This window comes from Odontomachus brunneus, unplaced genomic scaffold (genome assembly GCF_010583005.1).
Source record: "Odontomachus brunneus isolate Ranch 3 - 2012 unplaced genomic scaffold, Obru_v1 Obru_scaffold_185, whole genome shotgun sequence".
Classification (NCBI taxonomy): Eukaryota; Metazoa; Arthropoda; class Insecta; order Hymenoptera; family Formicidae; genus Odontomachus; species Odontomachus brunneus.
This window is the reverse complement of record NW_022639635.1, coordinates 32,985-48,314: the sequence shown is the minus strand read 5'-3', so window position 1 is coordinate 48,314 and position 15,330 is coordinate 32,985. Positions and strand designations below refer to the sequence as shown.

The following is a 15,330-nucleotide window of genomic DNA, read 5'->3' as shown; positions in this document are numbered from 1 at the left end:
CATAGTGGATCACACCCTTCTGATTCCACCAAATACAGAGCATTACCTTGACATCATGGATATTCGGCTTCGGCGTTGATGTTCCTGGTTGGCCGGGTTTTATATACGATTTTTTGCGTTTCGAGTTGTCGTAGTGAATCCATTTTTCGTCCCCGGTAATGATTCGATGCAGAAAAGACTTCTTTTTGTACCGTTCAAGCAACATTTCGGACATGCAAAATCGTCGTTCGATATCTCTCGGTTTCAATTCGTATGGGACCCAATTTCCTTGCTTTTGGATGTATCCCGCGGCTTTGAGTCGTTTCGAAATAGCTTGTTGAGTAACTTCCAATGTTCTTGCGAGCTCTTTTTGCGTTTGACACGAATCTTGATCGAGTAATGTTTCTAATTCTTCATCTTCAAACTTTTTCGGTTGACCCGAACGCTCTTTGTCTTCAACACTAAAATCACCACTTTGAAATCGTCGAAACCATTCTCTGCAAGATTTATCCGACGGTGCAGATTCACCATAAACTTCCACAAGCATTCGATGCGCTTCAGCTGCACTTTTCTTCCAATTGAAACAGAAAATCAAAACTTCCCGCAAATGGTGCTTATTTGGAACGAAACTCGACATTTTCAACGCAGTAAAAATTAAACTTGTTGTGCAAAACTCAAAGGCTTGTAAACAATATTTGGTTGATAGATATTGACACTTCACGATACAGCAAAAATCAGCTGTCGCCGTCAACCATTTATAGCACTTAGAGCCATCTTTTGAAAACGGACCGAACTAAGTTGTACACCCAATAATTTGAAATACAGCAAAAAATCCAAGTTCAACCCCATAGTTTAGTTCAATAGATTGAACTAAAACAAAAGACGATAAAAATTAACAAAATAACAGGAAGAATACGTAATATCGAGGAAATTAAATGTTTCATATTGCAGCAAAATTACAAATATGACAGTATTTAGTGAATAATTGTCTTCTGCAAGACAAGAATGTCTCTTCGGTTACGCAGTCTCCACATCTCGCTAGTTATTCACCTTAGAGAAAAAAATAGCATGAAAACAAGCATAATGCACCGACGCAATAACAAATACTAGCATTATGCGAGTGCAAAAATTGAACCATTACATTTGATGTCGATGCCGCGGCTTTAAACGACTGTAATGAGTCGACTCGCTAATGAGTCGACTTAGCAATATAAAACAAAAAGCTATATCTTTGCACACGTTTCCGTATGCGTCTATATTGATTCTTTATTGTTCATTTAAGTAACTAACTGTCGTGATTGAAGTACGCCAAACACGTTCATAAGATCAATACTCAACCTCTTTCATCAGTAACCAAATTGTCCAGATTCCTTTTTTAATCTTATCTATTACACTGTTCAACAAAAATCGAATTTTTTTCCTCCCATTAGAAACTCAAAGAGATTCTAAAAATAAATGTAAAACAAACATACCCGTGTCTCAGCGTTTTACCAGATCAAATCGTTTTCGTTTGTTAGGGCCATTTTATAATGGCCAACTTGATACTTTAAGTCAATGTATTATGTTAAGTTTTTATCTTGTGTTTCGAGTCTTAAAGAATCAATATGTTTCTGAATTATAACAAACCAGAAGTTTAATAAAAAAACAAGTATCTAAAAAAATATTAGTTACTATAGATACTTGTTGTTTGGGCTACCGAGCGCTATGATACACGAATATTGCTGGTCTATTGTTCGTAATACGGAATCATATAAACAAACCAAACCAAACGACCAAGATTATTAACAAAATCTTTAAAAAATTGAAAATAAATGAAAATATTAAAAAAATTCAAATCAGTTTTTTTTACAAATTAAATATTTTACGGTTTTAAACTGTTTTTATCATAAAAAACGTTAACAACTTGATCTTGTAAAACGCTGAGACACAGGTATGCTTATTTTACATTTATTATCAGAAACTCTTTAAATTTATCAAGAGAGGAAACCTGTATTGTACGTGTTATAATAGTGACACACAGTGTTATAACACTGTGTTATAATAGTGACATGATTAAATTATTTTTACTTGAGGTAAAAATGTAGAAAACAGGTGCCACCTCCGATCAACCTGTTCTTGATATATGTTGTTAAGAACATGGCCCTAAATAACAATCAAAAGGTTTTAGCCGTCGCTCATTGTTTGTTAAAAAGCTATGAACAAAAGAAGTTTGGAAAAATGACCAGTTAAGATTATGTGTTATGTGTAACTGTGTGATACAGTACCTGAGTATATATCTTGCGAGATGGTATGATGCCTGTAACAAATATTACAAGTGTTATATCAGTCCGTTTACATTGAAAGGATGAAACGTCTTCTATTCTTTACCTACATACACACACACGCACACGCACACACTGCTCGCCAGCAAGCGCGCTCGCCCGTCCGACAGGGCGGGCTCGCGGTGGGTGCGTTCCTATTATATATACATACGCACTCACCGCGAACTCGCTCTGTCGGGCGGACGAGCGCACTTACTGGCGAGCAGTATGTGTGTGTGTGTGTACGGCAGGTATCTCCCTAGCTTATAAATTTAATGTTTTTGTATATACAGTGTCCAAAAATTACACTCATTTTATGTAACTTCTTTTGTTCATAACTTTTTAATAAACAATGAGTAACAACTAGAACCTTCAGAAGGTCACTCAGAAGGGTCAAGGTCAAGCGCATCGGAAGTGCCTGTTTTCTATACTTTTATCAAAAATACATATAATGATTATGATGAGACAAAATTTTTGTTTTTCATATCTATTAATTATGTAGGATATCTGGATTTAGGTACTAATGTGCAAGTAGAATTTGTTAAATTGGATAGAAAAAATCTGTATCATTCTGTATAAACTGTATTACAATAATTATTGAGATATTAATAAAAGGAATTTATCAATCAATGTCTGTGATGTGATCTACAAGGTAATCTTGAAGAGACATGTTTTAGACTTATTTCCTAATCTCCTGTCTAGCAACGACAAATATAGTGTGGAAAGATCACGCGTAGCGCAAGACTGCATTGCTTGCAATATTCTGCCTTTCGCTCTCATCGGATTTCCATTGATATTAAGGAACAATGAATAACCCCAAGACAAATTTTTTCAAATTGTCTACATAGATTTGAACGCAAAGCAATCACTTATTTGGCAATTTTCTTTCATTAATATCTCAATAAATATAGCAGAGTTTATATAAAATGATAAATAACCCCCATTTAGTTTAATTAGTTTTCTTCTTTTCTTCATATGATATCGTCTCCTTTCGAAGGTTGATGATTCAAATGGCTAACGTGATTTTAAATACTGTCATGAGTAAGATGTTTATTGAGTGCAGTCAAATCATCTTCTGATGTCTTTCAGCCAATAGTTTTAAAATCCATCTGCCGATGGATCTTTCTCCTTGAATTTTCCCTTAAATGATCAGTTGCAGGAATTCGTACTTTTCTCCACGCATCAGGTGACCTATGTAACGCATTTTTCTCTCTTTGGTTGTAAACATGAATTTCTTCTTTTTTCGCATACGATTGAGGATTTCCTCGTTGGTTATTTTTTGTATCCATGATATGCATAACATCTGCCATAATATGTATAACATGTGTCATAACAGACTGCGGTATAAGTACATTTCGAAGACATCTATTTTATTTTCCATGATTGGATCGAGAGTTCAACTTTCACAACCAGAATGAAGAAGATGTAACATGTAATCATATGGATCCTAAGTCCTAAACTTAGATCCGATCTCGTGAAGAACTTCCTCATACATACAAATGTTTTCTTAGCTGCTCGATTCTTGATCTGATCTTTTTAGGGTCATACTGATAGTTCCAAGATATGTAGTTCCAGTAATGATAGTTCCAAGATATTTGAAGGAGGAAACTTATTTTACAGTGGTTCCATTTATAGTCAGCTGAGCATGCATAGCATCTTTGGGAAAACGAGAACTTTAGTTTTTGTGATGAAAAGACCAAAACTTTCACTGCGCTGAACTATGCAGCCCATCATGTCTTGTAGTTCGTGTATACTGTTTGCTAATACAACAGTATCGTCAGCATATCTGATGTTATTTGCTTTTAATGTTGCTTCCTCTAGTCTAACTTCTGCAGTTTGCTGACAGTAAAAGTTTGAGATTATGAATATTTCTTCCCTGTCAATTTCAGTCGCTTTAAGAATTCTTATTATCTTATAGTGTTTGATACAATCGAAGACTTTACTATAATCAATGAATCATGCGAATACGTTAATGTTTATGTTCCTGCATATTTGTGTTAGTACATTCAGGGAGAACAACGCTTCTCGAGTGCACAGGCCACTTCAGAATCCGAATTCGGTTTTATTTAATTCGTATTTCCTATAGATTCGAGTATGAATTATTCTGAAAAATATTTTGAGAATTTTCGACATGAGGCTGATTATGCGATAGTCATCATATCGCGAGGTATGAGCCCTTTTCAGCAGAGTGATAAATGTCGATTTCAACCAATCAAAGGGGATATTTTCTGATATGTAGATCCCCAGTAAACATCCATTGTCGCAATAATATAACACAAAAATAACAAGTAATATAACATCAGTTATATGAATGTTATAAAAATATAAGGTTTATGCGTAACATTACAACAATATATGCAAAAATGGTATTGAAATATAATGTTGTTACACTAGGGCAATATAAAATTTTTTGTTTGTATTACATAATAGTTATAGAATAATTATATAAAATAGCAATTATATTTTTATAATACATTGATGTTAATAATTGTAACATGTAATTTTTCTTATTTTAAAGGTATTTAATAAGGAAAAAATTAACATTGACGTTATTAATAAAAAAGTGTAGAATAATAGGCATAAAAAACTTAACTGACGATATATCAAAGATTTGTGATTTTTAGTTTCAGTTACATACTATTAGTTTTAATAGTGACTTTTCATTTTATTTCTTTTGGATTTTCTTGGATTTTTTAATTTTTCTATTTGGATGAATCATTAGAATATTCTGTTAAAAATTTAAAAGTAATTATCATTGGTTTACTATAACAAGTTGATTATAACAATATTCATTGCATATCGAATGTTGTTGCATTGTTTCAATATTTATTAGTAAATTATCGAACAAACACCAAGTAAATGTTATATAACTGTTATTTGGTGTTCGCTAGAAATGTTATAATATACTGTGAACACTATAAGCAGGGTTAGAAAAGTTATTTTTTTAAAATAACTAGTTACAGTTATAATTCCCCTTGCTGGAAATGTAACTAGTTACAGTTACAAGTTACTAACTATGAAAAGTAACTCGCTACAGTTACAGTTACTTAAAAAGTAACGAATCCTTACTTTTAAATTACTTTCTTGAAATGATTGTAAATTATTATTGTAAATACAAAAAACTTACATTTTAAGCTCTACTAAAATGTAAAAATTGAATTTTATAATTAATATCTATCATATTAATTAGTTTCTCCACTTAACAAATTTCAAATCTGTACTTAACATTATAAAAATTTAATAATAATCTTGTAGAGGTAAAAGAATTTAATCACATGCTCCATAAATACGTTGATAAATTTATTAAATTAATATACGACTACTATATAATTTTAATTTTATTTTACGTTTTCCAAGTAACTATTAAAGTAGCTGTTAAAAAAGTTACAAGTTATTAAAAATGAATAACTAAGCTAAGTTATAGTTACAGGTGGGGAAAAAGTAACTAAGTTAATTTACAGTTACCGAAAAAATGTAACTATAATTGTAACTTCGTTACAAGTAACGAGTTACTTCCCAATCCTGACTATAAGCATACATTATATAAGCATAAATCGTAAGAACATCGTTGGAGTCATTGGAATCAGTGCCCGCTCGATTGTCAGGTTAAGAAACAGGACAGGGATGAGTGATCGGTATACCGCTTTGAGTTCAAAATTATCGAGGGGGAAGATTTGCGAAAGTTTGGAATATGTTTTGACAATCTTCGGTTCCTAGCGGTTTATAAAACATGAGAAAATTACGAATTATTCTTTTTATGAAACATTTATATATATAACAAAGATATTAAAAATACTTAATGTAAATATAACTAGAATATAACTAGGATATAACATCGTTATATGTTATATTTATGAATGAGAAAATATAACTTACCAGTAACTTACTGGAAATACTCATGCAATATGACCTGTAACATTCGATTATATTGCATTTACATAACATTAATATAACTTTGTTTACTGGGTCACATTGAAAAGTGAGGTTACATGATACAGTCCCATTCCTTTCTGGTCAGCTATCAGTTTAACGACTTCAGCATATACAGGGTCCGCCACCAAAATCCGGACAAAATGAACAATTTGTTTAAATAAAATTCTACTCATCAAAATGTAAAACTTACAAAAGAACTTTTTGTGTATCACTAGTGGTATCCTTTTAGAGTAAAATTACTCTATATAACCCCCTTTTGCTTTGATGACTGCTTCGATCCTCATCCTGAAGCGCTGGCACGCTCTCTGCAACGCGTCCTTGTCTATATTGGCGAATGCTGCTCCGATAGAGGTTTGGAGAGATGTCACATTGGGATGTCTCGACTTGTTGGTCACTCGTTCAATGACGCTCCACACGTAATAGTCCAACGGATTCAAATCTGGACTGTTCGGAGGCCAAAATTCCTTTGACCAAAACATGTCCATTTTATCCGACAGCCAGTTTTGCACTAAGTGACTCGTGTGCGCTGGCGCGCCGTCTTGCTGGAAGACGTACGGCTTCCCGGCGGCCACGGTTTCTATCCACGGCTTCACTATCTTCGTCAAAACGTGTAAATATACTTCTTTTGTGACGGTTTCTTTTTTTTGAAAGAAATGTGGCGGCATGACGTGACCCTCACTGGAGACAACGCCTAGGACGTGAACAGAGACCGGAAACTTCGTCCTAGCTATTATGGGCACATCTTCGGGGTCGCGGGCGAGCCAACGGTCGTTCCTCCGGTTCACCTTGGCATCGACAGAAAAAATTTTTTCGTCCGAAAAAAACCTGATGCGTCCCGCAGCTTCGTTTTTTAACGAACACAGAAGCAAGTTACAGCGAGCAACTCTGTTCATCTTGGCAGCTTCAGAGAGCATTTGTCGAACTTTTATTACATAGGACTTGAAGCGTAGGTCCTCTTCAGCAATTCGACGCATTGTAGTGTCACTCACACCCAATGTTTTGGCCAATTTCGTTAGAGACAGCCCTGGGTCCTCTGAGATGAGCTCTTGAGCTCTTTCGATAATTGCTGGAGTCCTTACTGACTTTTCTTTCGAATGGCTCTTCCTTGTCGGGTTGGCAGAACCTTTTTCGGAAGTCTCCGAAGCCAAATATTTAGCCGCAACGTCATATACGGTCGATCTCGGGTACCCGAAGAACCGAATAATTTCGGTCCGCAAACGCCCAGCGCGAAGGCCTTCAATTATCGCCGCTCTTCGATTATACTCTGCATTCGATCTTATCTGTTCGGACATTTTGAGGTTATGCGCACTTACTACAAACATCTGACTTGCCCGAACATCAACAGTGACCTACCACCGAAGTCAAATGAGGCGGGAAATTCAAATTGAAATTTGTCCGGATTTTGATGGCGGACCCTGTATGTTGTCTGGTCCGGTGGCTTTATCGTTCTTTTAAACTTCTATTGAGTAACTTCACTCTTGGTAATTTCTGAACCAGTTATGTTTCTGAGTCATTTATGTTTCCGTCCATTTGGTGGTGGTCTATTTCTGTGGTGCATACGGTCTGTTGTCATTAAAAAGCTCCTCCACATATTCCTTTCACCTCTGAAGCTTTGCTTCCACTCCCAGGATTACTTCATTGTTTGCATCCCGCAGAGTTAGAATTTGTTGTTTTCGGGTTCGATTTGTCATTTTCTTTACCTTTTTGTGCATTAAACGTATCGTGTTTTTTTTGGAGGACTTCGAGGATTTCCTTACACTTGTCAGACACCCACTGTTCTTTTGCATCCCTACACTTTCTCTAGATCTTCCTGTTGAATTCTTTATAGAGTAAGAGATTTGCCTTTTGAATCCTTCTTTCGGCTATGAAGTCCAAAATTTCCGTGGTCATCGATTCATTTTTCTTCCTACTTCAGGGGACCAGATGTCATAAGCCTATATCTCCGTTATGATGGTCTTTATCTAATCCCAGATCCTTTCTATTTCTATCTGTTCTGAACCCTGTATTTTCATCAGTTCACGTTCAAGTCCGGAGCTCATATGTGCTCGCATGTCCGGATTCTGCAACTTTCTGATATCTATTTTTGCGATGATTTCGCCTTTTTTATTTTTGTAAGACGTCACATCCGGAAATTCATGACGATTGGGTTGTAATCGCTGTTAATATCTGCACCAGGATACATTTTTACTACTTGAATGTATTTTTCCAACCCAACTCCAATTAGTTTTATCAGCAATTAAATTAAATTCAGGCATCCTGTATAAATTTTGACTTCAATATGAGTATATTGCAGTGCAATATGTCTTGTAAATCACACTATTGATATGCTGTGTTGCTCAATAAAAATTTTCTGTGTGCAGAAGTTTTTTCGATGTCAAAAAGTAATCACATTTTAACATATTTTTCAGATCGAGACACTTGTGCACGGAGCCGCGACAAGAAGACAAATTCGGAGAGAAATTCGCGCATGTGACAAATGTGACAACGCCACGTCGACAACGCCGAACTAATTAGGGATTCTGCGTAAACACTAATTCCAAGGGAAATCGTTCTCGAAATGTGTCAACTCGAATTTTTGCCCCTAAATAGAATGTCAACGCTTTTGAAAGTATTTCTCTGAAAAACGATCAGCGAATGAGACCCGGTATTCTTTTCGGCGTGTCAACGCTTCGCAGTGTAATTCTTGCAGAAGCGTCCCGTCGGACATCTTCCGGAACAGACTTTCCTCGGCGAAATTTTGGAGATTCCTTTGGACCAGTTACACATTGTTCTCGAGAACGACAGTCTCGGAGTTTTCGTATCAATCGCAAACGGCGACTGAACTTCCTTCCAGAGTGTCTCGCGAGTCAAGAAATTTTGTGAGAATACGACACGATCTACTACTTCGTCACTTCTCTTTATCTTTCGTCAAAGCGCCCTCGGCTATGAACGAATAATTTTACTTTGGCCGCGATAAATGCCGCGTCGGTTACAACGAAATCTCCGTGTCAATTGATAATTACAGTGAGCTTCCTCAGCAGGCTAAAATTCTCGTTCATTCCAATAACAGCAAATGTCCTAGAATCTATCTCTCCTAGAAAGAAAGAATCACGGAAAATGTAACAGAAAAATGTACGAGCCTACAGCATAATTTATAATTTTGAGTGTCGCGCAACGAAAAGATGATAACCGCTGTTTCACGACGTAAAATACACCGGAGTATCTACGGACCGTAAGAGAGATATCACGAGAATGCCAAGAACGAAGACTCAGTACTGATGAAATTTTGTTACAGTCGATGCTCAATTAATCACGCAGGACTATGAAAACTATGTCGCTTTCTATACGACAATAAGGCACAATAAGGCGTACCTTGTCAAATCTTGGGAAGATTTTATTAGCGACGTGATGTGAAAATTTTCCCGTCTATATAATCGGCCATTGGGTGCTAAATCGTAAAAAGCTGGAATGGAGCGTAACGTGATCCGCGGATGACGTGATAGAAAAGCTTAGCCAGCTTAATTCATCGCCGCGCAAACGTACGCGTCCTGACACAATATCGCAAAAAATCACGCTGAGTTATGAACGAGTAATGTGGAATCAAAGTTTTTGACGGAAATTGTCGCAAAACCTCGGTTCCATTAGATATCCTATTATACGACGACAGCAAAACTTATCTTAATAACGTAAAACGTCGTACTCATACACACACTCTCTCTCTCACTGGCTTTCTCTCTTTTACAAATTCTAGGGGAGGACACTCGTCCTCCTGAAGCTTATCCGCCGAGAGCTAATGCGCAAAAACCGCGTCGTCGTAAAAGAACCGGAAATTTCACTACTAAATGCCAACGATGCTTTTAGTAAATGTTAAACAGCACCGAGTGATAGGGGAGCCTGCTTGGCCAAAGCGACAGCAATGCTATGACTAAAATCCTGTGAACGTAGAACTCTCACAAACCGACAACCATAGGACTTTCCCAACTGAAAAATCGATGCGACAATCGACGGCCGTAATTTTTTATATCTCGTCTTCAGCTATGGAAAGAACGAACTGAAGCAAAATTCCTCCGCAACGATTACGTCTATTAAAGCAGAAGAATTACGTCGAAGCTTCGAGTATCGGGGAAAAAGAAAATATTTACCTTCGACGAATGTGCTGCGAGGACAATGAAGTGTCAGCCAACGTCCGCTGGGTGATCGGATTTTACAGTGAACGATCGTACATAAAACGCAGGTGGAAGTGAACTCGGACGTCGCAAGTCTAGTGTTACCGGCATTCACCTCGATTTAACTTCAGCAAAGATACAAAGTATTGCATCGATATCATCGACGGTCATATCGGCGCTGAGAAATAACGCGCGCCGCACGATCATTTGAAGTACGATCATTATGATGAAAGTCGATAAACAGGAAAATGGGCTCGAATTAACAGTTTCCGTAATCGAGCAGCGCGACACGAATAAGCTCATCCTACTCTCTCCTCAACGCCACCCGAAATCGATTTGCCCCCACCGATGTGATTCGTAATTAAGATCGGCCGGATGGAAAGAAAAACGCGATTCGTCGACGCGCAATTTCATGTCACAGCCTGACACGTCGAAATTAAAAGCTTATTTCCTGGCAACAGTCTACACGTTTTCATGGAAAATCGACCTTGAAATAGAGAGAACCAATGATATCGGAAAAGTGCACAGCGATTTGATTATAATCGTGGCAATATCGAAACATGTAATCGCGCCGCGACAGCAGATGGATAAACGATGGACGCTAGTCGAATTTATAATCGCAGCTTTCGAAATTTTTCCCTCGAGTCGTAGGTAACAAAAGAACAAAATTCGAATGTCGCGATGATGCCATCGGCTGCTACATAAAAACATATGCAATACAAAACAATTTGGCCAAGTTAGTCGGCAAGAATATGTGAAAGACAGTAATTTTTTTTTTTCTATTGACGGAAAATGTTCATCTCTTAAACTTTACGTAAAGTTCAAGTTGACCTAAGAATCTAAAGAATCTAAAGATCTTAAATAAAGAAAATAAATCGGTGCGAATCTATTCGACAATCGTGCCGAATCTCTTTATAACATCATTGATGTGTAATCGTGTCAGAAGTGACTATTTATCAGAAATTCGGTGTATCAATATTGAGAACGGAGAAGAGAGTCGCGCGACAGCGTCGCAAACAAGCAATAGAAAATTGCATACCTTGGAGAGAGCTCAGCGTGCTTTAAGACGAGATAAGAAATATTACGACAAAATATTACAAACAGGCAGATGAGCAGGGGAAACAGTTGAACTGGAAAGTGGCTGAAAATAGCAAGTAATCTCTTACTCTCACTCGTGCGTTACAACTCTAAGTAATACGAAGAGACGACGACTAATCCACGATGCAGAGTTTCGACAGCTTATTTAATTCCACACCCTCTCTTTGGAACGAGACGTCGCTGTGGTTTGACAATGACACCTACCACAATGGTACCAATTTCACGGATCTGGAACTACGGAATATATTCGTGCTGCCGTGGTGGCGGCAAATGATCTGGACGCTTCTGTTTGCATTCATGATCACTGTGGCCACTGGCGGCAATCTGATAGTAATATGGATCGTGTTAGCGAACAAGAGGATGCGCACCGTTACCAATTATTTCCTGGTGAACCTTAGCATCGCGGACGCCATGGTGTCCACTTTGAACGTCACTTTCAATTACACCTACATGCTCAACAGCCATTGGCCGTTCGGCACACTCTACTGCAAGATTTGCCAGTTCATCGCGGTTCTCACAATTTGTGCCAGCGTCTTCACCCTGATGGCGATATCCATAGACCGGTAAGTCACATCGCTCATATGAATATAATGCTCTCGAGAGCGATTTTATATTCTTCTCATAAAATCTATATTGTTTTGTCCTTTATAAATCGTAATTTACAGAACGCTATAGCAATACTAATTCAACAACAATAGTGTTCATTATCAATTCCGTTGCGCTAGATGTGAAATTAAAGAAAACGTTCAATAAGCAACATTCATGGCGCTCGTTAATTTTAGGCATTCTTGTTTGGATTTTATTGAATATATGTATGGGAATTTATCAATAATTTATATACTTATATACTTATATTAATTTATTATATACTTATATACTTATATTTATATACTTATGTTAATTATTCCTTTTTACATTTAAGTTCCCATACACCTTAATATTTGATAAAGTCTACACAAGAATGCCGAAAACAGACAGAATATCTACTACTGGACATTGTCCTCTATAGGAAGAAAATATTATAGTAAATATCATAAAAAATTTTTATGATCTTAGACTATACAGAAAAGCCGTACAGAATACCATACATAACCAAAATTACTATATATTTGTTTAAAAATATTACGTATGTTTGACTTTTATTGCAAATTATTGTAATTACTTGAATGTGTTTACTGCTACGAAAAAAAATTAGCTGCGGCAACAAGAATCTGTGTGTAGTAGCAAAATCTCGTTGTAATATGTTGACACTTAAAAAAAATATATAGCTGCTAATAGATATATATTTAACTATAAAACCGATATAGTAAGAATAGTAACAAAAATTATGATTACATTAAGGGGACTAAAAAGGTTTCATCTTCTAAAAATTGAGTGAAATTCGATTGTCGACGAACAAATAAATATACACAAAGTTTGTTTTTTTTAGTTTTTATACATACTTTTAGAAATATAATAAGCGGTAGAAGTTTAAAAAATATTAATAATTGAGTGAGATATTGTTAAATTAAAAAAACATTGTCTTTGTAGTTTTACTACGATTCCAGGAAAATGAATTGGAATTTTTTAATGCGCCAAGCGTCACTTTGAATATAGATTGAACCGAAATAGAACTAAAATCTAAAAAATTAGAGAAATAGCAGACATAAAAACAAAAATGTCTAAAAATTCAAGTTATTTATTGTAAAAGTGATATTAATAAATTAATTTTTATTTGCAAACTTCGGTTCAATCTATGCAGTACGTCTTTATCTTTAATTAAAAAAAAAGATCAAGTCGATAACTTTAACCGTTCTTGAGTTATCGTGGCAAAAATAGCGGAAAATGCTGTTTTGAAAAATAAATGACTGACGACTTCTACTACCGACCGACCGACTGTTCTCGTCTCCTTTGTTGTTACTCTTATATTTATTAGCAATGACTTCCACACACCTATAGCCTTTGTTCCCGATATTAATATTTCTAAGTTTTCGAACCGTTATTACTATTTATTAATTTCTTTTAAATAAACAACATTTACATTTCTTATACTACATGATTGCGCGCGCTCCACTGGCCGCACGCCGTCTCACATTTTTTACTCTCCTGAACTCAATTTTACGAATATCGAGGTTCTTTTTACGCCAATGTTTTCAAAGAATTGTAATAAACAATTATGTAAAAACCCAAAAATCGATTTTTTTAAGATTTCAAACCATCCTAGTTTTCTAACAAATTTTCAATTGCAACAACAAATACATTTTCAAACACAAATTATGATTAACTATGACAAAGAAACTTTTTTTCATATGTAATTACGCTTTTTTAATGTAATGTTTATTTACGTTTTTAAAATAATATTTTTATGTTTTACATAATGTTTTTTATATTATATATTAAGAAGATCTTCAAATTTAATATTCTTTATTAATATTTTTATAGTAATTTATACAACAATTTCAGTATAGTTCTGCTTTATAAAAAATATTATAAGAAATGTATAATTTGAACATAATTTTTATTACAATACAATATAATAGTACAATATATCTTCCTATATTATAAACGAAAAATGTGGATTAAAATATTTAGTACCCAACACTCTGCCAGTTTTCGATATATTTGTGCGAATTTTATCACAAATATTCAGACAGCACTAATTTCTAAAGAAACATTTTAGACATGTCTGAAAGACGTATAAAAAATATCTAAATAAAACAGAAAATCTCAAGAAAAAAATGAATGATTGTGTCAACCAGAAGAATGGTAAAATATGTCATACGCAAACAGAATCAAGTTGACTATTAGTCGATTGTCAGTTGACAGAAAAAGTCTAAAGTCGACTTTAAAGTCAGAAAATGTTAACTTTCAGTCGACTAAAAGCCGACAAATGACTCGACTATAGTTGACCGTTAGTCAGCCAACTTTCTGAAATAGTCGACTCTAAGTCGACTTACAGACAATAGTTAAAGTTGACAAAAAGCCATCTTAAAAAAGGACGGCTAAACGTCGACTTAAAGTTGACTAAAAAAAGTTCTCTATCAGTCGACAGTCATTCATGCTGTGTGGGACAGCTCTTTTTTTTAATAATCTTCAAATTTAATAATCTACAATTCTTGTTTGCGCTGACCTATCGATTTGTTGTCTCAAAAATGTAAATAATTGCAGCAAACAATTTTTATAAAGTCAATAAAAATTGATCATAGCAACAACTTCTTTTTTCAATGTAGACTTATTTAAAACATCTTTAGAAATCTGAGTATTAAGATATATAAGAGTACTTTAAAAAACCAATTACATAATAATCAATAATTAATGAATGCTCATACATCTTGATATTAAATAAAATTTGTACAAGAGTAACGAAAATTGGCACAGAGTGCTGACTACTGAATGTTTAATCTTACCTCGTCATCGCTAATCATCCTGACTAAGCGCAATGTTATTGTGACTTTTAGATGAATCGGATAATCAATAACTTCCAAGATAGTAGCTTTAGTTACCGTGGGCCCTCTTTTTTCATTGCATGAGCACGTTCTAGCATTTCGTGAACGTATTCGTTGAAAAAAGCACCGACTCTCCCCATTTAGATCGATATCCGGTTCTGAGAGGACACATTTCCTCCGATTTATCTAGAAGAGATTCAGAATGAGTAAAAATGAGTATGGATGTATATCAGTTGGACACGGGGCAATTGGACACAGTCCAATCACAAGTCGCTGTTCCAAGGGACCCTACAAATGTCTCTAATCACACGGTGCTGTGATTGGCTGTGTCCAAATGCACCGTGTCCAAGTGCACCGCTCCCAATGAGTATAATATGGGTGCGTCATATTTCCAGTCCACCGATCAGATAGTAAAGCTGATCTTTTATAAAATCTATTATGAGCGCCATT

The 15,330-nt window shown here is 35.5% G+C and overlaps 2 protein-coding genes across 2 annotated transcripts in view; one reads left to right on the top strand and one right to left on the bottom strand.

The window, feature by feature from the left end:
- The window catches only part of LOC116851666 (tachykinin-like peptides receptor 99D), a 372,095-nt gene extending 358,372 nt beyond the window's left edge, over window positions 1-13,723 (top strand). Inside the window, exon 2 of the mRNA XM_032831318.1 lies at window positions 8,621-13,723. Within this exon, the coding sequence (XP_032687209.1) occupies window positions 11,579-12,022 (444 nt within the window). The 5' untranslated portion in view covers window positions 8,621-11,578 and the 3' untranslated portion in view covers window positions 12,023-13,723. The remainder of the gene's footprint in view (window positions 1-8,620) is intronic.
- LOC116851661 lies at window positions 6,449-7,504 on the bottom strand. The gene has a single exon (XM_032831313.1). It carries the CDS (start codon window positions 7,502-7,504, stop codon window positions 6,449-6,451), a length of 1,056 nt encoding a protein of 351 aa, XP_032687204.1.
- Window positions 13,724-15,330: the final 1,607 nt, after the last annotated feature.